This window comes from Capsicum annuum, chromosome 1, assembly GCF_002878395.1.
Source record: "Capsicum annuum cultivar UCD-10X-F1 chromosome 1, UCD10Xv1.1, whole genome shotgun sequence".
Classification (NCBI taxonomy): domain Eukaryota; kingdom Viridiplantae; phylum Streptophyta; class Magnoliopsida; order Solanales; family Solanaceae; genus Capsicum; species Capsicum annuum.
The window spans coordinates 167011820-167037603 of NC_061111.1; the positions used below are offsets into that span (position 1 = coordinate 167011820).

Sequence of the window (25784 nt, forward strand, 5' to 3'; positions counted from 1 at the left end):
AAATCCCAAGAAAAATAAAAATTAAATCTTTACTTTAAATTTCAAGAATTTTCAATTTTTTTGAATTACCCAAATCACAAAAAATCTATAAAAATTGAGTTTTTACATTGAATTTCAAGGATTTTAAACTTTTTTGAATTACCCAAATCACAAAAAATCTAAAAAATATAAAAATTGAGTCTTTACATTAAATTTCAAATTTCTTGAATTATTCAAATCATAAAAACCTCTAAAAATTTCTTCTTTCAATACTTTTAAAATTTTTTGCCTCTCGTTTTTTAATTCTTTTTGTAAAGTAAAAAAAATAAGAAGATGAAGATGATAAATAAAAAGAACAATAAGAAGAGGAGGAAAAAGAATTAAAGAAAAAAAGAAATAATGAAAGAAAGAACGGGAAAAGAAAAAAAAAAAAGAGAAAAGAGAAGAGATTTTATTTATTTTAATATTTAATATAAATAAAAATGATGTGAAAAATGTGGGGACTAAACATATGACCTGAAAGATGTGGAGGCTAAACATATTTAAAATATTATTTTTTAATAGTTCAGGTATAGATGACAAAAGTAAAAGTGTCTACTTACAAAACCTACCTACTACCATGAACCATTTTGCCAAACCAAAACCATCGAAGTTTCCTGAGAGCCAACATAGTAAACACTTGTGCGTAAGTGTAGAAAATTATTATCTTCATCATCGTCTGTAATAATCCATCAGAGCTGTGAGTATGCACAACCCATTCTCCAGTTACCATAAATTCTCAATCTTTCACATGTAATTAATCAATTTCAGCTTTTCTGCTGTGAATGATTCTATAATTCAATTTTTTTGGGAATTCCAAGAAATCTCGAAATTTAGAAACGATACTCCCTCGTTTTAATTTGTTTGACCTATTTTTCTTTTTAAAGAATGATCATTTTCAGTAAACTCCCTGTCAAATCAAAGTACATCAATTGATTTGAAACAGAGGGATCATATCTTTGGCTTGTACATTTAAATAATTTTAATACTAGCTTTCAATGATATGGTATTAATTAATCTTCCACTGACAGATAACTTAAAGCTGGCTTATTCAGCAGCTGTCATCAGGAGGCAGCAGTTCTTGATAAGGTGTTTGGGAGGTTCTGCTGAGAAGAAAAACTTTAATTTTCAGAGTATTAGAATGCAATCTGTAATGACTAGTGGGCCAAGCTTGGAGGCTGACTCTATCAGCATTTTCAGATCAATATTACCGGGTCTTGAATCATCTAAACATAAAGGCCAAGCTGGTAAAGCTTTTTTCTGACTCCTATTAACTTGTATTGAAATTTTTACCATGAATCTATATGTTTAAAGTATTAGAGAGTTAACAGTTTTATTTATTTAGTAATGTCTTTACATGCTCCCGTATTTGCGTGCCATTATTCTTTTTCGTTGATGTACGATGGAGCCAAGACTCGGGTGAGGATAGTGGGAGGAGACTCAGAGCATTTTCTAGTCATGATGCGGTTGCACCAAGGGTCAGTTTTGAGTTTGTTTCTGTTTGCCTCGGTAATGGATGAGTTGACGCGTCATATTGAAGGTGAAGTGACATGGTGCATGTTATTTGCAGATAACATAATCCTTATTGACGAGACCCGCAATGGAGCTAACGCTGGGTTGGAGGTTTGGAATAAACTCTAGAGTCTAAAGGATCAGGTTGAGCAGAACCAAAAACTGAATACTAGAGTGCAAGTTCAGTGCCATAACACATGAGGGTAGCATGGAAGTGAGGCTTGGTACTCATCTCATCCCAAGGAAATAAAGTTTCAAGTATCTTGGGTCTTTAATCCAAGGAAATTGGGATATCGCGAATGATGTCACACATCGTATAGATGGGGGATGGATGAACTAAAGGCTTTCATTTGGAGTCATGTGTGATTACAAGGTACCACTTAAACTTAAAGGTAAGTAAGTTCTATAGAGTGGTGATTAGGCTGACTATGTTGTATGTGCAGAGTGTTCGCGAGTTAAACACTCTCATGTTCAGAAGAGGGTTCCAAAAATAAGGATGCTGAGGTATATGGGCATACTAGGAGATAAAGATTAAAACTGAAGATCTGGAGTGGCTTCTGTGGTGGATAAGATGAGGAAGCAAGCTGAGATGGTTTGAACATATGAAGAAGAGAGGCACAAAGGCCTTAGTGAGGTGGTGTCAAAGGTTGGCACTAGTGGGTTTAAGTTGAGGTGGAGGTAGGCAGCAGAAGTATTGATGAGAGGTGATTAGATGGGATATGATGCTTCTTTAGCTGACTGAAGACATGACCTGAGATAGGAGGATATGGAGATTGCGGATTAGAGTAAAAAGCTAGTAGGTAGTTGAGTGTTGTCTCGCTTTACGACGGGATAGGCTTGGTGGTTGTTTGGTGTGACGTTCCTGTTTCTCCTTTAATACTAGTAGTATAAGCAGTATTCGCGTAGTTTCTTGTCCCTCAATTTCTGTTGCCACTGGTTATTTTTTGTGCTTTGGTTATCACATTATTTTTCTCTTGTTAGTGTTCCTTTTTCATGAATGCTTCCTCTAGTATTTGTTATGTCTTCCTTACTTCTATGTGTTCTTTGATATGTGTTACCGGAGCTAGAGTTTTTTCAGAAAGAAACTTCTCTACTTCCAAGAGGTAGGGTTAAGGTTTGCATACACTACTCTCCCCAAACCTCACCCATGGGATACTAGAATTACATTGGGTATGTTGGTGTTGTTTTACTCTTTTGGTTGGCCAAAACATGGATATCCTTTTATGGTTGGTGGCAAGGCGACTAAAATTCATAACCTTTTCCCCCTCTGATACCATGTTAAATTGTGTGAAATGCCTCATTTGAAAGTTTAAACTAGCCTTTTTGATATTCTCTTCATGTGATTCTTTCTTCTTGTTTTCTTTGGTTTTATTGGGAATTCTCTCCCTTTAAAAATTCAAATAGTTAGGAGGGAGCACGTTTTTTAATTTAATCATGTGTTAACAACTTGTTAACTTCTCTTATTGTGTGTTTGCACTACTTTGTACAGAGTGCTTAACTATAGCTGTCTTTGTTCTAGACCATCATTTAATGGCTGCAATGGTCTGTCGGAGGCATATTTTTCTTTTCCAATTTTGTTCCATTTTAGAGCTTTTATGTAATTATCTATTCATCTGGTGAGGCATTAGATTATTCAGTGTTGACACCTAAAATTTCTGGTAAAATACTGCTAGGACTAAGCATGTAATATATACCTAAATGGGCACTGTGTCATGCAATTCGACATAATCCTGCTTGATTATCAGTTGAGAACTGAGAAGCACACAACTCTTTTGGCTCAAGGACTTGGATTACAATTTAACTTTTAGATGCAAGCGCGTTAGGAAATCTATAGACCTACTTGTTAGGTGGTAAACAAATGAGAAATCACTGACTACGGGCTTTGTGCTCTCATTTGCTTTCCCATTGTTGTGGTCGAATGAGCAACAATTGAATGGTTAACTTCAAGGTGACTATTTAATGCACAATCCATTGTATAATAATTATATATGGTTAGGAATTTGATGTACGTTTGTGGGAAATGTGGATCAACTAAAACATAGTTCTTGTCATATTAATTGATTATATTAGCTGGGGTCCTTGGGGGAGTAACCATGAATTCTAATTTGAGTTTCTATTTATCTCCAATATTTTGATGATGTTGAACTTTGCTGAAAGTTTTTGATGCTGAATAATACATTTAATCAAGTCCTTATAGATTTTTGGTCCATCACAATTATTTGTGTTTTATTTATTTATGCTATATGGTGAATTCCATCCAATTTCAATAACTGATTTGGTCTCTGCTTGAGGCAAGTTGTACCAAATTGCATTTAGGGGGTATTTGGATTGGCTTTTAAAAAGTAGTTTATAAGCTAAACACCAAAAGCCATAAGTTGGTAACACCCTACTTTTGGCTTTTGGCTTATTTTAACACTTTTAAAACCTAAAATGAGTGCTTAAAAGCACTTTCCAACTTTCCCAAACATCACCAAAACCAAAGAAGTGCTTAAAAGACAAATCACCTAAAAATAAGTCAATCCAAACACCCACTTAGTCTTTTGATGAAATCAAAGTCTTTATCTCTGCAACAACTGCCTCAACCCGGGATTACACTTACACTAGGTATATTGTTGTTGTATCTTTGCGACAACGGGAGGTTTGAGGCAATGCCTTGGGCCTTCAGTCGTACCCTTTATGCCTCAATTCCTTTCTAGAATCAAGAAGTAAAGTTTGATCTCAACTAGAGTTGTAACAGAACTTTGTTGAGTTTCTACATTTACAACATGAGTGTTGACACAGAAATATCCATTTGTTTTATTGGACGAATTTCACTGATGATCGTCATTTTAACTTATCTTTGTATATAAAGTCCCTAGGGAGGTTTTTTGGAGATGCTTGGAGGTGAGAGGGGTCCCGGTGGCATACATCAGAGCGATTAAGGACATGTATGATGGAGCAAAGACTCAGGTGAGGACGGCAGGAGGAGATTTAGAGTATTTCCCTGTCTTGAAAGGGTTGCATTAGGGATCGACTCTTAGCTCGTTTTTGTTTGCGTTGGTGATGGATGTGTTAACGCGGCGTATTCAAGGAGAGGTGCCTTGGTGTATGTTGTTTGCGGATGATTTAGCTTTGATTGATGAGGCGTGGGGAGGATAAATTGGAGGTTTGGAGACAAATCCTTGAGTCTAAAGGATTCAGGTTGAGTAGAACCAAGACGGAGTATATGGAGTGTAAGTTTAATGATTTGAGGCAGGAGGACGAGGTGGTAGTGAAGTTGGATTCCCAAGTTGTTTGTAAGAGGGATAGTTTTAAGTATCTTGGGTGTATGATTCAGGAGAATGGAGAGATTGACGAGTATTTCTCTTACCGTATTGGGGCAGGATAGATGAGGTGGAGGCTCACCTCGGGAGTGTTGCGTGATAAGAAGGTGCCTCCCAAGCTTAAAGACAAATTCTACAGAGTGGTAGTCCGTCCGGCCATGCTGTATGGAGCAAAGTGTTGGCTTGTCAAGAACTTCCACATTAAAAAACTGAAGGTGGCAGAAATGAGGATGTTGCGTTGGATGTGTGGACTTACTAGAAGAGATAGGATTATGAATGAGGCTATCCAGGAGAAGTTGGGAGTGGCTTCGGTGCAAGACAAGATGCGGGAAGTGAGGTTGAGATGGTTTGGGCATGTGATGAGGAGGGGCACGGATGCTCCAGTTTGTAGGTGTGAGAGGCTAGCTTTGGATTGATTCAGGCGGGGGTAGAGTTACGTCGAAGAAATACTGGAGGGAGGTGATTAGACATCAAATGGAGCAGTTACAGCTTACTGAGGACATGACCTTAGATAGGAAGGTTTGGAGGACGCAAATTAGGTTAGAAGGCTAGTGTGCGTGGGTGAGTCGTAGCAGGTTGTTAGGAGAGCTTTGGTGTAGCCAGACTAATAGTCTTATGGCTATGTGTCCATAGGTTGGAGCTGCTAGTTAGGAGAGTTTGGGTGTGGTGGGTGCTTTTGGTTTGTTAGTGTTATGGTCTTACTTTGTGGGTGTCTTATTTCTTATTTCTGTTATTCCATCTTGCTTCATGTTTTATTACAACTTTGTTTACTGTCCTTTGTCTTGAGCCCGGGGTCTATCGGAAACAATCTTTCTACTTCTTCGGAGATATTGGTATGGACTGCGTACATTTTACCCTCCCCAGACCCCACTATGTGGGAATGCACTAGGTTTTTTGTTGTTGTTGTTGTTTATATATAAAAAATGTACTATCATAACTTTACTATTCTCACTTTCCCCCCCCCCCCCATTATCTTTAGAAAAGGGTGTGAACTTATATACATTCTACACCTACTTTATACTTTTATGATTTTGATGTTTGGTAAACTCAGAAAAGATAAGATTAACAGAAACTTGTATGACTAATGTAGTGTTTATCCAAGTTAACTGTCTCACTTATGTTTCTCTTTTTAATGTGTCTGAAAAGTGAATACTTTCTGAGTGCTGATTTTTCACAGAAACGAAGTAATGACTTTGACCGTTGAGCTTCACAAAGATTTTAGCGTTTCTGCCTATGATGTCCCCTTTATGGTACTTCTTGATTGCTAATTTCTGAGCTCTATTTTCCAATCAGGGAAGATAGCTGTTGTTGGTGGTTGTCGGGAATACACTGGTGCACCATACTTCTCTGCAATTTCAGCCTTAAAGATTGTCAGTTCTATACCTGCCTTCTTTAGTTCTTGTCAATTTCTCTCTCCACTTCCTCGCACCCCACACCCTCCCAGGGGAAAATAAACCATCCTTTTTCCGTATCAAATTATTTAATTTTACTACAATTTAATTATGCAATTATACCAGAGACCTTTTATGTCATGGGTATTGCCTGTTTTGACAGGGTGCAGATTTATCTCATGTATTCTGTACTAAAGATGCTGCTCCTGTAATAAAAAGCTACAGTCCTGAGTTAATTGTGCACCCTATTTTAGAAGAGTCCTACAGTATTAGGTGAGTCTTTGCTATGAAATTCAACTCAACTCTTAAATGAACATTCTAAGCGTATTTCTTTAGTTTCCATTATTGAAGCATCGCAAATTTAATTCTGAGGGTGCTGACTTTGACCAAAGGATACTTTCAGGGATGAGGACAAAAGCTCCATATCAGCTAAAGTGATTGCTGAGGTGGAGAAGTGGATGGAGAGGTTTGATTGTCTTGTTGTTGGTCCAGGCCTCGGAAGAGATCCGTTTCTCCTGGTGTGCTTTTCTTACTCAAGCCCTTCCAGCCTTACACCAGATGCTTTTGTGTTCATAGTATTTGATTGCCACAAGTGCTTTATTTTAATCACCCATTCAACGAGATCACTTCTTTTTCGCCTAATTTTGGGAGGTTTAGATTTAATTTAATGCTTATTTGCTGTCAAATGCTGCTAAGGATAACAAACAGTTGCTCTGTTCCAAACATCATGATCTCGGGTATGCTTAATCTTTATCCACTTCTCTGACTGAATCTGTCCTTTCTGCTGCATATATGGCTCGCTATATTTATTTTTCCTCATATGAAAAAGTAATAAACGTCATCTTTGCAATGTGTCTATCTTTGTGTTCATCAACTAAAGGCAAATATTTGCTGATACTGTCATTGGGATTCTGATCTTCTGAACAGGAGGAAAAGTTGAGTTGGTGTCTTTTTTCACATTTTCCTATTTCCTGGCCTTATCTTTAGTTTATATGAATAACTACTTGAAAAAGCAAATGTATGTCTTTTGTAAATATCAATCTGTTTCGTTTGATTCTCTGTTTGCCTTAAAGAAATATGATTGCAAAGTAAAATATTGTAAGTCTATGTTACTTTGTGGTCTAGGAATGTAAAGGGTACATGATCATGCAAAGTTGGAATTCTAAAACATACAAATATATCAGTTTTATGTGTTATGCAATGTGTCCTGAAAGAGAACATGATTATCATTGAACATGAGGTGGGACAACTATATAAAGCCCTCACAATTTATTTGGTTTTGGTGGACTTAGAACATGCCTGTGATACTAATGCATCTCAGTTGTTCTGTTCACTCTGATTCATTTAAGAGTAGACTCACCACTTTTAAGCTTTTATGCTGCCAAGAAAAACTGGGCCACCCAAGTATGATACCTTTAATGCTACCAGGAAGTATCATTTCAGAAGTTTCCTGCATTATACATATGGAAATATATACAACAACAACATACCCAGTGTAATCCCATGTGTGGGTTTTTGGGATGATAAAGTGTGCACGGACCTTAACCCCCTACCTTGTGGAGGTAGAGGGGCTGTTTCCAGAAGACCCTTGGCTTGAATAACGCACATCAAAGTTGTTAAACGGAAAAATACAAAAGTAAAGAGGACATAGAAAATAATAGGGAAAGCATAACATACCATTCAGAGGACAAGGAACAATAATAATAACCAAGTAATCCGATAACCACAACATTGAAAATGACGAGGAGTAACAAAAATCATAGGACAGACTACTATGAGAAAAATGCCACAACTGGTATGAACTGGAAAACAGGTACAGTGCACCAAACAATGACCAAGTTCATCCCCGGGAAGTGAGTCAACACTCAACAACCTACTAACCTTTTACCCTGTTCTGCGACTTCCATAACCTCCTATCTAAGGTCATGTCCTCTTGAAGATGTGCCATGCCTGTCTAATCATCTCTCCCTAATACTTCTTTGGCCTACCTTGATAATGCTCAAATTACACTCTTGAATGGGGGTAAGCGATTGTTGTCAATACAATAATCAATTTAGGTTGGGGTCGAATCCACAAGGAGTGAAAACACGAAATTCAAAACTCATGAGTGTAGTCTACTAAAAGCTGACCCGTAATGTGAATGAAACAAACATAAATGTAAAATAGGAGAATTAGTTTGAATGTGTTAATAATGACAATTACTTCGCTTTTAGAGTGCTATCTTGACGTTGAAAAATGCTAAGAGTGAATTCAACTGGGAATAGGCCTTGGGGTTATGCAATTCTAGGTGTGGGTTCATGCATGGTTATTTGACAATTTATCCAAATTCAGCTAAGAGTCATGGGTAGGCTAGACTTAAAGGTATTGATGCCAATCTTTCAATTACGACACCAAATTTCACAAACGGGTTCTTTCGAACACCTCACAAGTGTGATAATTTTACACATCTATTGCCTCAATTAACATCCTTATGTCTTAGAGATGTCATTAAATGAAATGATTCAAGTTATTGATTGCATTTATTCCTCACCCATATCCGCTTTTTCAAGGATGACATGGGTTCAAGGGTGGTTGGGGTTTGCAACCCCCAACTCTTAATTAAATCATGGAATAAATGCAACACCCATCACAAATAACTAAGTAGGAGAATAAATAGCCAACACCCATGCACTAACCACAACCTAATCAAGCATAACCCCAAGAAAGATTTAGAATTAGCTACTCATAGACAAACGGGTAGCGATATACGAAAATTATCATTGACTTTATCCATGAGAAATGTAACGACCTAAAAATTTGATGAAATATGTGAAATTTGTGATTGTGTGATTTGACTGGTTTACCCTAGTTGCATTATGATATTTCTGGGGTGTGGGAGTGATTGACATGATTTTCGATGCATTTTGGTACCATTTATATGATATTGTGGTTTTTGATGGCTTCCAGAGCCTTATTTTAGATTTATGTGGATATCTTTTGATCCGTGCGACGGATGGCCAAACGGATTGCGCCAGCAGCTCCGGAACATCGATTTTAGGCTAGGTAGACCTTTGGTTCAGGTCCCGCTGCACCCGAGCTCATTTCGACCTATTGATCGGAAAGTTGAAAAATTGAAAATTTGGGTGTGGGACCCACATTTGGTCGAAACAACCTCGGATGAAAAATCTGACTTCGACAGCAGATCCAGAATATCAAATTTAGGGTGACTTAGATTGTTTTGCAAAGACTGTGACTTTAGCTTTGTCGGGTGTGCCAAGGTTAGCTTGGAAGGGTGCACTTCATTCGGGTCCTAAGAGGATTATATCTTATGTTCAGGCTCGTAAATTGGTTGAGAGGGGATGTTTATCTTACTTGGCCCATATTTGTGACACTAGTGTTGTTTTGCCTCCTTCCTTGGATTCTGTCCGTGTCGTCCGTGAGTTTATGGATGTGTTCCCTACGGATTTGTCTGGTATGCCTCCGAATCGAGATATTGATTTCAGTATTGATGTTAAGCCGGCCACCAAGCTCTTTTCTTTTCCTCCTTATAGGATGGCCACAACAGAGTTGAAGGAATTGAAGGATCAATCACAGGATTTGTTGGATAAGAGATTTATTCGACCTAGTGATTTACCTTGGGGTGCGCCTATCTTGTTTGTGAAGAAAAAGGATGGGTCTATGCGGATGTGTATTGATTATCGGCAGTTGAATAAAGTGATGGTTAAGAATAAGTATCCTCTTCCTCGCATCGATGATTTGTTTGATCAGCTTCAGGGTGATGCGGTGTTTTCGAAGATTGATTTGAAGTTCGGTTATCACCAGCAGAGGATTAGAGCTTCGGATATTTCGAAAATAGCTTTTCGGACTCGATATGGTCATTATGAGTTCTTGGTCATGTTTTTAGGGTTGACCAATCCCCTGCCGTGTTCATGGAGTTGATGAACCGGGTGTTTCGATCGTATCTCGACTTTTTTGTTATCGTATTTATAGATGATATGTTGGTGTAGTCCAAGAGTGAGGTTGAGTAGGAGGAGCATTTGTGGATTGTGCTTTAGAGATTGAGGGATGAGAAGTTGTATGCTAAGTTCTCTAAGTGCGAGTTTTGGTTGGAGTTTGTTTCTTTCTTGGGTCATGTGGTGACTAGGAAGGTATTATAGTTGATCCAGCCAAGGTTGCAGCGGTTCGTGATTGGGCTAGACCTACTTCGCCCACCGAGATTCAGAGTTTTGTTGGCTTGGCAGGTTAGTATCGGTGTTTTGTTGAGGTTTTTTCATCTATTGCAACTCTGTTGACCAAGTTGACCTAGAAGAAGATTTTTTTTCAGTGGTTCGATGCTTGTGAGGCGAGCTTTCAAAAGCTCAAGGATTTGTTGATTTCAGCTCCTATCTTGACTTTGCCCAAGGATGGCGTGGGTTTTACTGTCTTTGGTGATGCTTTAGGTTTTAGGTGTTGTGTTGATGCAAGAGGGCAAGGTGATTGCGTATGCGTCTTGTCAGTTGAAGCCTCATGAGAGGAATTATCCTACCCATGATTTGGAGTTGTGCGCAGTTGTGTTTGCCTTGAAGTTGTGTAGGCACTACTTGTATGGAGTCTTTTGTGAGATTTTCTTAGATCATCGTAGCCTTCAGTACTTCTTCACCCAACGAGATCTTAATACGAGGCAGCGCCGTTGGCTTGAGTTGCTCAAGGATTATGACTTGATTATTCTCTACCGTCCGGGCAAGGCTAATGTGGTTGCGAATGCCTTGAGCTGAAAGTCGACTAGCATGGGTAGCTTGGCGTATCTTTTGACCCAGGAGAGGCTTTTGGCCTTAGAGATATTCAGTTTTTAGCTAACCAGATGGTTAGGCTTGATGTTTCGACACCGAGGCATGTTTTGGCATTTGTGGATGCTAAATCTTCTTTGATGGAACAGATTCGAGCTCATCAGTTTGATGATGTTGGATTGAGGTTGATTCAAGATAAGGTATTGAGTGGGGAGGCTAAGGAAGCCTCACTTGATTCAGATGGAGTTTTGTGGATTAGAGGCCGAGTTTGTGTGCCGAAAGTGGGTGACTGGATTAGGTTGATCTTGGAGGAGGCCCATTGTTCCAGATATTCCATCCATCCAGGTGTGACTAAGATGTATCGTGATTTGAGACAACACTACTGGTGGGGTGGTATGAGGCAAGATATAGTGGATTTTGTGTCTTGTTGCCTATGTTGTCAGCAGATGAAGGTCGAGCATATGAGACTTGATGGTTTGCTTTAGAGGTTACCCGTTCCTGAGTGGACGTGGGAACGTATCACCAAGGACTTTATGACTGGTTTGCCTCGTACATCTCATGGTTCTGACAGTGTTTGGGTCATCGTGGATTGATTGACCAAGTTAGCTCATTTTATTTCGGTTCCGGTCTCATTCAGTGCTGAGAGGTTGGCCCGTATCTACATTCGTGAGATTGTGCGTCTGCATGGTGTGTCGGTGTTCATTATTTCAGATTGAGGTCCCGTGTTCACGTATCACTTTTGGAAGACTTTTCAGGATGAGTTGGGTACTCGAGTGGATCTTAGCGTTTCACCCCAGACTGATGGCCAGTCAGAGCGGACAATACAAATTTTGGAGAATATGCTTCGCGCATGCGTGATGGATTTTGGTGGCCAGTGGGAGTGGGAGCAGCATTTGGCTTTAGTAGAGTTTGCATATAGTAATAGCTACCATTCCAGTATTGATATGGCTCCTTTTGAGGCGTTGTATGGTAGGTGTTGTCGCTCCCCAGTAGGTTCGATGTTTCAGTGGTGAGACCTCGAGGTATGGACTTGCTTCATGAGTTTTTGGATAGGGTCCGGGTCATTCAGGATAAACTTAGAGCGGCTCAGAGTAGGCAGAAGTGTTATGCTGATCGTAGACTTCGTGCCTTGAGATTTGGTGTTGGCGATCGTGTTTTCATTCGAGTTTCACCCATGAAGGGTGTGATGAGGTTTGGGAAGAGGGACAAGCTTAGCCCCAGGTATATTAGTCCATTTGAGATTCTTCGGACTGTTGGTGATGTGACTTATGAGTTGGCTTTACCCCCTGATCTATCAGTTCATCCAGTTTTTCATGTTTCTATGTTTCGTCGCTATATTCCTGATGAGTCTCATGTCATTCATTGGGAGTCGATTAAGTTAATTGAGCGGTTGTCCTTTGTTGAGGAGCCGGTTTCCATTTTGGTTAGGGATGTTAGGCGTTTGCGCTCTAGAGTGATCCCTGTGGTTAAGGTCCAGTGGCGACATCGACCTGTCGATGAAGCTACTTCGGAGGTGAGTCTGATATGCGTAGTTCTTATCCTCAGCTCTTCATTGATACAGGTATTTCTTTGCCTTAGTTCGAGGACGAACTAGATTTTTAGTGGTGGATGATGTAACGACCTAAAAATTTGATGAAATATGTGAAATTTGTGATTGTGTGATTTGATTATTTTACCTCTCCCCGTAGTTGCATTATGATATTTTTGGGGTGTGGGAGTGATTGACATGATTTTTGATGCATTTTGGTATCATTTATGTGATATTGTGGTTTTTGATGGTTTCGAGAGCTTTATTTTGGACTTATGTGGATATATTTTGATTTGTGCGACGGATGGCCGAACGGACTGCGCCAACAGCTCTGGAATATCGATTTTAGGCTAGGTAGATCTTTAGTTCGGGTCTCGGTGCACCCAAGCTCATTTCGATCTATTGATCGGAAAGTTGAAAAATTTAAAATTTGGGTGTGGGACACACATTTGATCGAAACGACTTCGGATGGAAAATCCAACTTTGCCAGCAGATCCAGAATATCGAATTTAGGGTGTTAGCATGTTTGGTATGATTTTACGATTTTTAAATCTCATTTCGACCCCCTATTTGGAAAATTATGATTTCGGGGGTCAATTTTGTGAAAACGATATTTTTTTGAAAATCTGATATCGTCATCGCGTTCGGAACATTGAATTTAGTATGGTTGCATAGTTCGTTTATGTATATTGAACTCTGAACGAAACTCGGGCATTCCGTCGAAATCCATTTCGACTTAAGTGAAAAAAATCAGTAGTTAATATTGCAGAAAAACTGCATTATAACAGCTTTTTCCACCTATTTTTGGCCTATTTTGCACATTTTCATCTTGCCTCTTGAGAGTTAAATCCTAAAATAGTGTGGGAGCTTAAAAGTAAGGTTTGTGGGAGCTTAGAAAGCTAGATTAATATCTATTTCTTGGTTTTACTTCGGATTTAAGATAAGAATCGGACGGGAGAGGAATGGAAAGCCAAGATCGCTTGGTAAGCAAGTAGGCACTAACTCCCAATTTTTTCTCTTCTTTCTTTTTGATTATTCACCCTTTTCTTAGTAATTTCTTGATTAATATCTCAAGACCCCAAAAATGTTACGGCTTGATTTTAAACTCCAGTTTCACTTCTTTTCACTTGAATAATGTTATTATCTTATAATTACTAGTTTTCCATCTATTTAAACTTCAAAACAACTTCGATGCTTGATTTTAATTCGGATTTCAAAGATTTTACCCGGTAAAGCTCAAAAATGATTTTTCTTCTATTTGAACCTCATTTTGACTCTATTTAACTTGGGTTTTCAGCTGTAGATTCCTAAAAATATTTAAAACATATTTTTGAAGTAAAGTTTCGATTTTACCCTTTTTTTTGGAAACCCCTTTTGGGGTTTGTTTTGATCCCGAACCAAAAGTAGTCAATATAGGTGTCGTCGGTTTTGTTTTGACGCGTAGATTTCATATTTGATGTTTTTAGTGAAGTTCGGGATTGTTTATGAAAAGTAAGGTCACGGGTTCAAGTATAGCGGATCGGTTTCGACTTTCGACGTAGGTTATGACTTTAACTCTTTTAGACTGGGCTGGGTAGTAAATGATGGTACAAAATGCATTTTAAGGGCGGGAATTAATCATAAAAAATGGCTATCTATGTGTTGTGCCGTGTAGGGGCCTATATGTGATGTAATTGTCGAAATTGAGTTATTATGTAATATGTGTGACTATGTAGGGTCCTGTCTGATATTAATAGCATTGAATACGTGTGAATTATTGTATTGTGTTGTTAAGATGCTTAATATGGCACCATTGGTGTATTATGATTATATTCATACTTTATTTGGCATATGAGACGTGGAAATTCGTGGATGAAAATGAAATAATGAGTGGATATTGACTCACATGGTTGTGGAAATATATCTTGTGGTTGGTTGTGAGCATTACATCTTCATATCATACTCATTCATGAAACACTGGTACCACCGTGGCAACATCTGAGAAACACTGGCGACACCTTTTAAAACTCTCCTCGAGGGATGTGCCAGGGAGGAGATATTGTAACACCTTATAAAACCCTTTTCGAGGGATGTGAAAGGAGATATGAGATATGTGGATTGTATACGGGTTGACGAACCCCCCATGGGTCCTACGTCGGGAAGCTTTAGCTCCGTAGGTGTATACGGGGATTGTGCGACGATTCCGGAGGTTGTGCGACGACCTCGTGCATCATCATCATCATATACATTGCACTTACTTTATTGTGTTATGTTGTGTTGTATTGACATATTGTGTTGTCATCTTCGTCTATGTATTTATCGTATCTTCTTTTACTTGTATTTGATGATCATGTATATGCATGTTCCCCTTTGTTCTTTTTATATGTGATATAATACGTACTTTTGTTCTATCTTGTTGTGATATTGCAATATCAAGCGGAGTGGGCTACCGTTGTGGGACATTTTCTGATTGTAGGTGACGTGCCCTTAGTGTATATTTTGTATGCTTTATTTACTACTTTGCTTGGTCGGCCTATGATACCTACTGAGTACAAGTGGACCGTACTCATGCCTGCTGCGCCCTTTCGGTGCAGGTCCTAGCTCGAGTGCGCCTCAGCTCGATTGACTCGGGCAATTGTTGGAGCTTCCAAGATAGCGATTGGACATTCATGCGTCCGAAGTTCACCTCTATCTTTCTATAGTAGTTATATCTTTATTAGTATTCAGAGACAGTTATTATTCCTTTGTGGTTATTTTTCCGATGTATTTGACTCTTGGATTGTATTAGTAGCTCTTAAACTATTTGACACCTGCTTTTGGGCATGATTGGTATTTTGGATAAGTTCTTTCCGCATTGTTATTACTTATATGGTTCGGCTTCGTTCTAGAAGCCTTATCTTGGGATATTTCTGTCTTTTCCACTTTTCGTATCAGTTTAGGTTATAAGCTTACTTGTCAAGGTATGCCGCGACAAGTGCCATCATGACCTTCGTTTTGGGGTTGTGACAAGAAATAAAGAGAATGTAGTTCCAAACTTGGAGTTTCAATAAATCTTCTATGGAAAATTACTAATTCTTCTTTGGGAATCACTCACATATATTTTTCACTCAAGACTAGTACAATATTGTTCTAAGATGAAAAGATAGGTCATAAGATGAAAGATAGAAGCTAAGTCTTGAAAATGAGCTAAAAACCCTACTTTAAGCCCCACTTCCATATTTGACAAAATTACAAAATTGCCACCTTGCTCTTGATCTGCTTGAGCAGATTCAAAGCGGATGGAGAGCAGATGGAAAGCAAATCCAAAACAGATGACTCTTTTTTTCACATTTGGCCTTTTGTTGACTTGAATAACTTGCTCATCTTCCCTTTTTAACTTTTACCTACACAAATGAGTATTAAGTAAGAAATTAACATTAAATCAACGAAAAAGCATTATAATTTAGGCTTAGAAGGTGCTAGCAAGTCGTCAAATTGGCGACTTATCAACCCCCAAACTTAAGCTATTGCTTGTCCTCAAGCAACCAAGAATAATTCAATAAAGTAAGGTATTTGACTCAAATCCACCCAAAAGAAAGCTATACTAAGTGTCAATTTGGATTGACTTATTTTAAGTGTGTTTAAGTCAAAATTGACTTTTAAGCACTTTTGAAGTGTTTGGGTATTTTTAATAAGTGCTTATAACAACAACAACAACAACAAACCCAGTGTATTCCCACCTGGTGGGGTCTGAGGGGGGGTAGGATGTACGCAGTCCATACCTCTACCTCTGAAGAAGTAGAAAAGCTGTTTCCGATAGACCCCCGGCTCAAGACACGCGGTACCACACAAACACATAGTAAAGCACAGCACAAGGTTACAAGATTACATAACATAAATACGGCACCCATAAGTAATCTAAAACAAAGGAAAGCACACAGATCCATAATAAAACATGGGACGCGGGCTCCTAACATGCATAAACCCCCACCAAGTAGTTCCCTACACTAGCGACTCAGGCTGGCCCTAGTCCTCTGCCCTGATTCGCGTCCTCCAGACCTTCCTATCTAGGGTCATGTCCTCGGTGAGCTGTAACTGCTCCATGTCTCGCCTAATCACCTCACCCCAGTACTTCTTCGGCCTACCCCTACCCCGCTTAAACCCATCCAACGCTAGCCTCTCACACCTACGGACCGGGGCATCCATGCCCCTCCTCTTCACGTGTCCGAACCATCTCAATCGGGCTTCCCGCATCTTGCACTCCACTGGTGTCACACCAACCTTCTCCCGGATGTTCTCATTCCGAACTCTATCCCCTCTAGTCAGCCCACACATCCAGCGCAACATCCGCATTTCTGCCACCCTCATCTTTTGGATGTGGGAGTTCTTCACTGGCCAACACTCCGCTCCATACAACATGGCCGGACGGACTACCGCCCTGTAGAATTTGCCTTTAAGCTTAGGCGGCACCTTCTTATCATACAGCACCCCCGACGCGAGCTTCCACTTCATCCATCCCGCCCCAATACGGTGCGAGACATCCTCATCAATCTCACCGTTACTCTGGATTACGGACCCGAGATACTTGAAACTCTCCCTCTTACCTACCTCCTGTGATTCCAGCTTCACTACTACCTCGTTCTCCCTCCTCATGTCATTAAACTTGCATTCCACATACTCTGTCTTGCTTCTGCTCACCCTGAACCCTTTACACTCAAGGGTTTGCCTCCACACCTCTAATTTGTCGCTCACACCCTCTCGGGTCTCAGCTATCAGAACTACATCGTCTGCAAAAAGCATACACCACGGCACCTCCCCTTGAATACGCCGCGTCAACACATCCATTACCACTGCAAACAAAAAGGGACTAAGAGTAGATCCCTGATGCAACCCTGTCCGGACCGTGAAATGTTCTGAGTCTCCTCCCGCCGTCCTCACCTTAGTTTTCGCTCCATCATACATATCCTTGATTGCTCTGATATATGCCAGCGGTACTCCCCTCACCTCCAAGCATCTCCAAAGCACCTCCCTAGGGACTTTGTCGTAGGCCTTCTCCAGGTCAATAAACACCATGTGCAGGTCCTTCTTCCTCTCCCTATACTGTTCCACCAACCTCCGTACCAGGTGAATTGCCTCCGTCGTCGAGCGGCCAGGCATAAATCCAAACTGGTTTTCTGAAATAGACACTATCCGTCTCAGCCTCACCTCGACCACTCTCTCCCAGATTTTCATAGAGTGACTCAATAACTTATTACCCCTATAGTTGTTGCAACTCTGGATGTCCCCCTTATTCTTATAGAGAGGTATCATGGTGCTCCACCTCCAAGCCTCGGGCATCTTTGCCGTCTTGAAGATTTCATTAAACAATCCCGTCAACCACCTCAGACCAGCCTCTCCAACGAACTTCCAAAACTCGGCCGGTATCTCATCCGGCCCCGTCGCCCTACCCCTTCGCATTCTGCGAACAGCCTGTCTAACCTCTTCTACCTTAAAACGTCTACAATAGCTAAAATCCCGACACTCCTCTGAGTGCTCCAGTTCCCCTAACACAATAGCTCTATCCCCTTCGTCATTCAAGAGCCTATGAAAGTACGACTGCCATCTATTCTTAATGTGGCCGTCTTCCACCAACACTCTACCGTCCTCCCCCTTAATGCACCTCACCTGATCGAGGTCACGACCCTTCCTCTCCCTAGCCTTAGCGAGTCTAAACAACTTTTTCTCCCCTCCCTTCCCCTGTAACCCTGCATACAGGCTCTCAAAGGCGGCCGTCTTAGCTGCCGTGATTGCTGACTTAGCCTCCTTCCTCGCTAGCTTGTACTCTGTCCTGTTTACCCGTTTCTCCTCTTCGTCCTTACTCTCCACCAACTTGGTATACGCCCCTTTCTTGGTCCCCGCTTTCTTCTCCACCTCTTCATTCCACCACCAATCCCCCTGATGGTGCCCGGCCCGGCCCCTAGAAACCCCCAACACCTCACTTGCATTCTCCCTGATGCACCTAGCCGCCCTATCCCACATACTATCCACGTCTCCCCTACACTCCCACACCCCCATTCCTGCCAACTTCTCCCCTATCTCCCACGCCTTCACTGGCGTCAAGCCGCCCCACTTAATTCTAGGTCTACACTCCCTACTTCTCCTCTTTCTATTCTTCTTTATACCCAAATCCATAACCAAGAGCCTATGTTGGGTCGAAAGGTTCTCACTCGGGATGACCTTACAATCCTTACACCACGCCCTATCCCTTTTCCTAAGCAACACAAAGTCAATCTGGGTCCTGGCTACCGCGCTCCGAAAGGTGATCAGGTGCTCGTCCTTCTTCGGGAAGCCCGAGTTCACCACCACCAGCCCAAAGGACCTCGCAAACTCCAGTAGGGTAGCCCCCTCCTCATTTCTCTCCCCAAAACCAAAACCACCATGCACATCACCAAAGCCTCCCGGTAGCGCCCCGATGTGCCCGTTGAAATCTCCTGCTACAACAATCTTCTCCGAGCTTGGCACGCCTCTCACCACCTCCTCCAAGGCCTCCCAAAACCGCATCTTCTCCTCCCCCTCCGATCCCACTTGCGGTGCATAGGCACTACACACGTTCAGGGTAAACCCCCGAATGACCAACTTAATAGTCATCAACCTATCATTGATCCTCTTCACCTCTACTACCTGACCTCTAAGCTCTTCATCCACTAAGATGCCAACTCCATTCCGACGCCTCTCGCTCCCAGAGTACCACAGCTTGTAACCATCCACATCCCTAGCCTTAGACCCTACCCACTTGGTCTCCTGAACACACGCAATATTGATCCTTCTCTTCCTAAGGGTCTTCACAAGCTCTATGGACTTGCCCTGCAGGGTCCCTATATTCCAAGACCCAACCCTCAGCCTACCTTCACTACCCGCACGCCCTCCACTACTTCCCCCGCGGCCAAACCTTGGCCTCCCTCCCACCCCCGCCCTTTCCTCATCCCCCGCCCCCACCACTGCCCCCCGCCCCAACCCCCTCGGACATGACCCTATCCACCCATTACTGCCCACAGCCACAACTAGGCGAAAGTATAAGAGAATATAAAGATAATATAAAGATATAAAGACATAAACGATGGTAATAGTAAAGCAGCAGCAATTAATACAAGGCTCACACCAATTCAAGGAAATATTCCAGCAACCAAACTATACTCAATTACTAGTATAATACGAAGAATGAAAGAATGCAGAATGAAGAATGAAATAAGCAAAGGTTAGAAGTCACCAGATTTCACTTGTAGACCAAGCCGGCAACCACGTCGACCTGCTGCCGGGGGATCGCTACTGAGATGGATCCGCGGCTGCCGGCTGAAGACCGAGCTACAGCTGCTGCCCTGTTGTACGGCGCCGGCGGAGGGGGGGCGGCGGCGGAGGGGGGGGGGGGCGGGGGGGGGGGGGGGGGAACCGGATCTCGGCGGTCGGTGACCGGTGACCGGCGGTCGGGTCGGCGCCGTAGGTCGGCGACGGCGACGGGGCCGGAGGGCCGAGGCGCGGGAGAGAGAGGGTACGGCGGTGACCGGCGGTAGGGTCGGCGCCGTAGGTCGACGACGGCGACGGAGCCAGAGACCGGCGACGGCGACGGAGACCGGCGACGAAGCCGGAGACTGGCGACGGAGGTCGACGCCGGGGACCGGTGGTCGGGTCGGGTCGGCGCCGACGGTCGGCGACGGCGCCGAAGGCCGTGGACCGAGATAGAGAGTCTAGTGAGAGAGAGAGTCTAGTGCTTATAAGCACTTAAATTTTAACGTGAAATGCTAAAAGTAATCCTAAAGTCAAGTTAGAAATCTCAACTTATGGCTTTTGGCTTAAAATGCAAAAAATAAGCCAAAAGCTATAAGAGCCCGTTTGGATAAGCTGAAAAAAGTGGCTTTTAAAAAGTTCTTTAAAAGTGCTTTTGAAAGTGGTGAAACTTATTTTAAAAATAAACAGTTACGTGTTTGGATAAAAGTACTGAAATTGAAAAAAAGTTGTTGATGTGTTTGGTAAACAAGTGTTGCTAAGCACTTTTTTGGTCAAAATGTCTGAAATAACTTTAAAGTTGTTAACAATATGTAGAGTTGATTATTATTAATTTTTATTTCTAAAATGATTCAAATTAAAATTAATATATATATTTTTAATTCATTATATATATTGTTAATATAATATTCAAATTTAGTGTTTATATATCTATTAATTTTTATTTTAAAGACAAATTTTATTTAACCTTAGTTTTTTTCTCCAACTTTTGATAACACTGTACATAGTGATGCAATTTCATAATTAATGACTGGGAGACGTTTACCAATACAGTTGCAATTTCATATATATATATATATATATATATATAATATTTTCATGAATGACTATTAAATTTGTGCGCTAAAATAAATCTTTTTTCTTGGTTAAAAGAGTTTAAATCATCAAATAAAATATATATGTTACTTATCATTATAACTACATTAATAGATAAATAATTAGTCACAAATGATACTATTTATTTGCTAAAATGACTCTTAATTGAAAAATATATTATTCGTTGATTGAGTAATGACTATATCACTATTAAAATATTGTCGAATACGAATGTTGCGTCGTCAAATATACATGAATCGTTCACTAATCGTTCATAAAGTTGTATATCTTCAGTGAGTGTTCTCCATATATCTTGGTTGGTGAGGGTTTTTCTTAGAGAAATTCATATGTTGTACAATAATAATTGTCTAAATTTAAAAGAATATATTAAAGAAGGGGAATAATACATAAAAATTATATTTCATAAATTAGAAGTTTCATACAAAAGAGGTACTAATATGGCTCTTAAATACCCTTATAGTTGTTAACATTATATAAAGTGGATTACTATTAGATTTTTAATTTTAAAATAATTTAAATTAAAATTAATTTATATTTTAATTCAATTTCAATTAAACTACTTAATATAATTATTTTTAAAAATATTTTCATGAATGAATAAGTTACTTGTGCTCCATTTTTCTTCTTAAAATTGAACAAAAGAAATCCAAAAAGAAGCAAAATTTGTTGTTTCAGCTATATGGATCCGTTTTTCTTTGTGAATTTTGCACACTAATTAACTAATTTCTGTTTTACGAGATTTTTTTCTTCTGAAAATTGAACCAAAACACTCAAAAAGGAGCAAAAATTGTTGTTTTAGCTAAATAGGTTTATTGATTTTCCGTTTTTCTTCAAGAAAATTGAACAAAAGTCTCCCCAAAAGAAGTTGAATTGCTAATGATACATTAAAATTTGTTGTTTCGGTCAAATAAACTATCAAAAAAATAATTCTTCTCAATTCCTCATAAATCCCATAAGCATCAAATTATTAGCAACCCATTAAAAAAAGAAATAAAGAGACAAAATGGAGAGAAAAATACAAACTTAAAGAGAGAAACACAAAAATAGAGAAAAAACACAAAAATGGTAGAAGAGAATAGATGTTATACAACAAACATGATGGCAATTTTGAAATATGTGAAAATTACAAGGGATAAATATGTCTTTTATTTGGTCAAAACTAGAATGACTTATAAGCCAAAAATAAAAGTAGGGGTGATGGTGCTTTTGGCTTAAAAAAAGCAATTTTAAACTTTTTTTAAGCTATTTTTGAACTTGCCAAACACTCTAAAAAGTGAAAAATGGTTTAAAAGCTATTTTGACTAGCTTTTAAGCCCATCCAAACACCCTCTAAGTTAGAATTTCTAGCTTATGACTTATGGCTTATAAGCCAAAAGCCAATCCAAACAGGCACTAAAGGAATAAGCTAACAAAGCTCTACAAACACTTTCCAAACATGTCATGGCAACAAGTAAACCAAAAATTTTCAATAAGAGCGGCGTGGTCTGTGTGCACAACCACTTTCGTGCCCAACAAATAGGCCCGAAATTTTTCGAAAGCATACACCACCGTTAGCAACTCTTGTTCCGTAACAGTATAATTACGTTGAGCTATATTCAACGTCTTGCTTGCATAGTAAATCGGGTGGAACAACTTCTCTTTTCTTTGGCCCAAAACCGCACCTAGAGCAACACCACTCGCATCGCACATTAATTCAAAGGGCAATGATCAATCCAGAGCTACTATGATAGGAGCCGACACAAGGAGTTCCTTGAGACAATTAAAAGCCTTTACACAATCACCATCAAATTCAAATTTTACCTCCTTGTCGATGAGCAATTTTCGAGAAATCCTTGATAAAGCGTCGATAGAATCCAACATGACCAAGAAAACTTCTAACACCCTTCACGGACATAAGGTGGAGGTAACTTAATAACAATCACCTCAACTTATGCTTGACCATGAAGTGACATTTTTTCCAATTCAATACGAGATTAGTCTCCACATCGTTCAAGGACTTTACTTAAGTGAGCAAGGCAAGAATCAAATGAATCCCTAACCACGGAGAGCTCATCCATGAAAACCTCCATTGTATCCTATACCATATCCGCAAAATGGACAACATGCATCGTTGGAACGTGGCCGGTGCGTTGCATAACCCAAAGGACATGAGCTTGAAAGCAAATGTGCTATAGGGACAAGTGAAGGTGGTTTTTTCTTGGTCTTCCGGGGTGATGCAAATTTGATTGTACCCCGAGTAACCATCAAGGAAGCAATACCAACCCCGACTGGCTAGTCTATCTAACATTTGATCCATAAAGGGCATAGGGAAGTGGTCTTTCTCGGTCCACGAGTTCAATTTATGATAGTCCATACACACTTTCTAACCCGTGACCAAACGCATAGGTACAAGATCATTATTCTCATTCAAGACAACCGTCATGCCGCCTTTCTTGGGAACACATTGGACCGGACTCACCCACGTACTATTGGAAATTGGGTAGACAACTCCCACATCAAGCCACTAAATGATTTCCTTCTTGACACCTCTTGCATCAGTGGATTGAGTCTCCTTTGGTGTTCCATACTAGGAACATAATCAACATCTACTTGATTTTATAAGAGCAAATTCTGGGAGCAATGCTATAATGTCCGCTATAGTCCTCCCAATAGCACAAATGAACTTTTTCACAATTGATTTCAAGGCATCCATTTGGCAAGGTTCAAGATCACCCGCAACAATGATTGACAATGTATTATCCTCACCCAAGAAAACATATTGAAGGTGGGATGATAACGACTTAAGTTTGAGTTGAGGTGGTAAAATAATAGACGGCTTGGCGGGTGGACTCTCATGATTTTTTAAATCAAGATCCAATTTGACCGGGTTCTTGGTGTAAGATCCAAGATCCGTCAATGAAGCTACCACCTCATCATATTCTTCAACCACCTCACCCCCGAGGTTCCACAATACACCCACCAAGGGGCCATCCACAAGTTTCACTTCTACGGTGTTAGTCACTTCATCATCTCTCACATCAATTACCGATACCACTTCCAAATCCATCGGTTACTTCATGGACTTACACACATTGAAGGATACTTCTTCATTGTTCACTCGAAATTTCATCTTCGCACATTCCACATTCACTAAGGGTCTTTCGGTAGCTAAGAATAGTTTGCCAAGAATGATTGGGACCTTATGATCAATCTCACAATCAAGAATAACAAAGTCGGTCGGAAATATAAATCGGTCAACTTTCACCAAAATATCATACAACACACCAACAAGCTTTTTGATTGAACGATCGACCATTAGAAACCTCATAAGGATAGGCTTAGGAGCACCCAAGCCTAACTTTCGGAGCACGAAAAATGACATCAAATTAATACTTGCCCCAAGATCACACAATACTTTTTCGAATTTGTACACCCCGATAATGCAAGGAATAGTAAATGCACCCGGGTCTTCTTTCTTCACTACAATTGTGCTAGACATTATAGCACTATAATTGTGGGTTACCTCAATTGTTTCAAAATCAATGGCTCGCTTCTTTGTTACTAAGTCCTTCATAAATTTAGCATACCCGAGCATTTCTTGTAAGGCTTCTAGCAAAGGAATATTCACCGATAAATTGCTAAATTTTGCAAGAAACTTTTTGAACTTGGCATCATCATCTTTCTTCTTGAGCTTTTGTGGGAATGGGGGAGGAATTTTGATTTGTGGCAATGGAACAATGTATCTTTGTTATTTTTATCATGTTGTATGCTTGCGACGTTTGTCTATGGTCCTTTGTCTTGAGCCGGGGGTCTATCGGAAACAACCTCTCTACTTCTTCGGATGTAGTGGTATGGACTGCGTACATTTTACCCTCCTCAGACCCCACTATGTGGGAATATACTGGGTTTGTTGTTGTTGTTGCAATGGAACAATTGGAGTTTCATCCACTTTTGGAGTATCATCATCAACCACCTTAGGAGCTTTATCACTTTCAACATTTTCTTCAACTACCTTCGGCCGTTCAACAATTGTCTCATTAGGCTTTGGAACATCATTATTTGGCTTTCTAGTCGCTTCTGGCTTGTTCATTATTTGCCTTTTCATTGGGGTCTTCACTAAGATCAACAACATTTTTACCAAGAGTCCGACCACTCCTAGTGATAATAGCCATGATGTGACCATCATTTTTAGGATTGACAACCGTGTCACTAGGCAATCCACCCTTTGGTTTTTCATTAAGTTGTGCCGAGATTTGGCCCAATTGTGTTTCAGGTTGCTTGATAGAGGCCGAATGAGATGTCACCGTTTGATTGAGTTGTGTGAAGTCACCTTTCATCTCTCTCACCATCTTATCGGTCCCCTCAACACCCATTAAGATCCGAGCAAGGACATCTTCATTTTTGAGCTTATCCGAGTCAATGGAACTTGACTCTTTACCCTTTGCCTTATCATGAGGAGGTACGTATTAGTCATAATCTCTCTTCTTATCTCTCCAACTCCGGTCTCTATCACGATCTCTATCACGCTAATATCTATCTCGGTCTTTTTCCTTCTAACCTTAATTCTCGCCTTGCCTTTGATAGGTAGGGCGGGAACCCCTCGCTTGGTTCGACAAGAATCGAATTTCTTCATCAAGGGCCTCCGTTTCCTCATCATCATAAGCTCTAGCACTCTTAGAAGCAACGACGTCAACCGCCTTAGGCAGAGCCCCTATCACATGCTTAGTGAGGAGATTAAGTTGCGTCATCACTTTAGCTATATTTGCATCTCTATCTTCATCCTTTTTCTTTTGATCTTGGCTTACAAAAGATGCGGAGGGAGCCCCCACGGCCACTTCGGTATCTCTCGTGTGCCACTCTCTACTTTGATTGGTCACTTGATCTAACACAGTCGATGCAACACCATACAATAGTTTGACAAGAGAACCACCTGTCGCATTATCAACTACCGTCTTGTTCAATTGATCCAAGGCCC

At 40.4% G+C, this 25784-nt stretch overlaps 1 protein-coding gene across 8 annotated transcripts in view; it reads left to right on the forward strand.

The window, feature by feature from the left end:
- Nucleotides 1-506: 506 nt before the first annotated feature.
- Nucleotides 507-25784, forward strand: part of LOC107841242 (ATP-dependent (S)-NAD(P)H-hydrate dehydratase) — a 32699-nt gene continuing 7421 nt past the window's right edge. For 3 of the 8 annotated variants that reach the window (XM_016685217.2, XM_047398709.1, XM_016685238.2), the window contains exons 1-5: nucleotides 523-718; nucleotides 1050-1265; nucleotides 6126-6202; nucleotides 6387-6496; nucleotides 6627-6741. In XM_016685217.2, coding sequence (XP_016540703.1) covers nucleotides 1160-1265; nucleotides 6126-6202; nucleotides 6387-6496; nucleotides 6627-6741 — 408 coding nt within the window. In that variant the 5' untranslated portion in view covers nucleotides 523-718; nucleotides 1050-1159. Of the gene's footprint in view, nucleotides 772-1049; nucleotides 1266-6125; nucleotides 6203-6386; nucleotides 6497-6626; nucleotides 6742-25784 lie in introns of all 8 variants that reach the window. The other 5 variants (XM_016685234.2, XM_047398698.1, XM_016685229.2 and 2 more) reach the window with 5 other exon arrangements.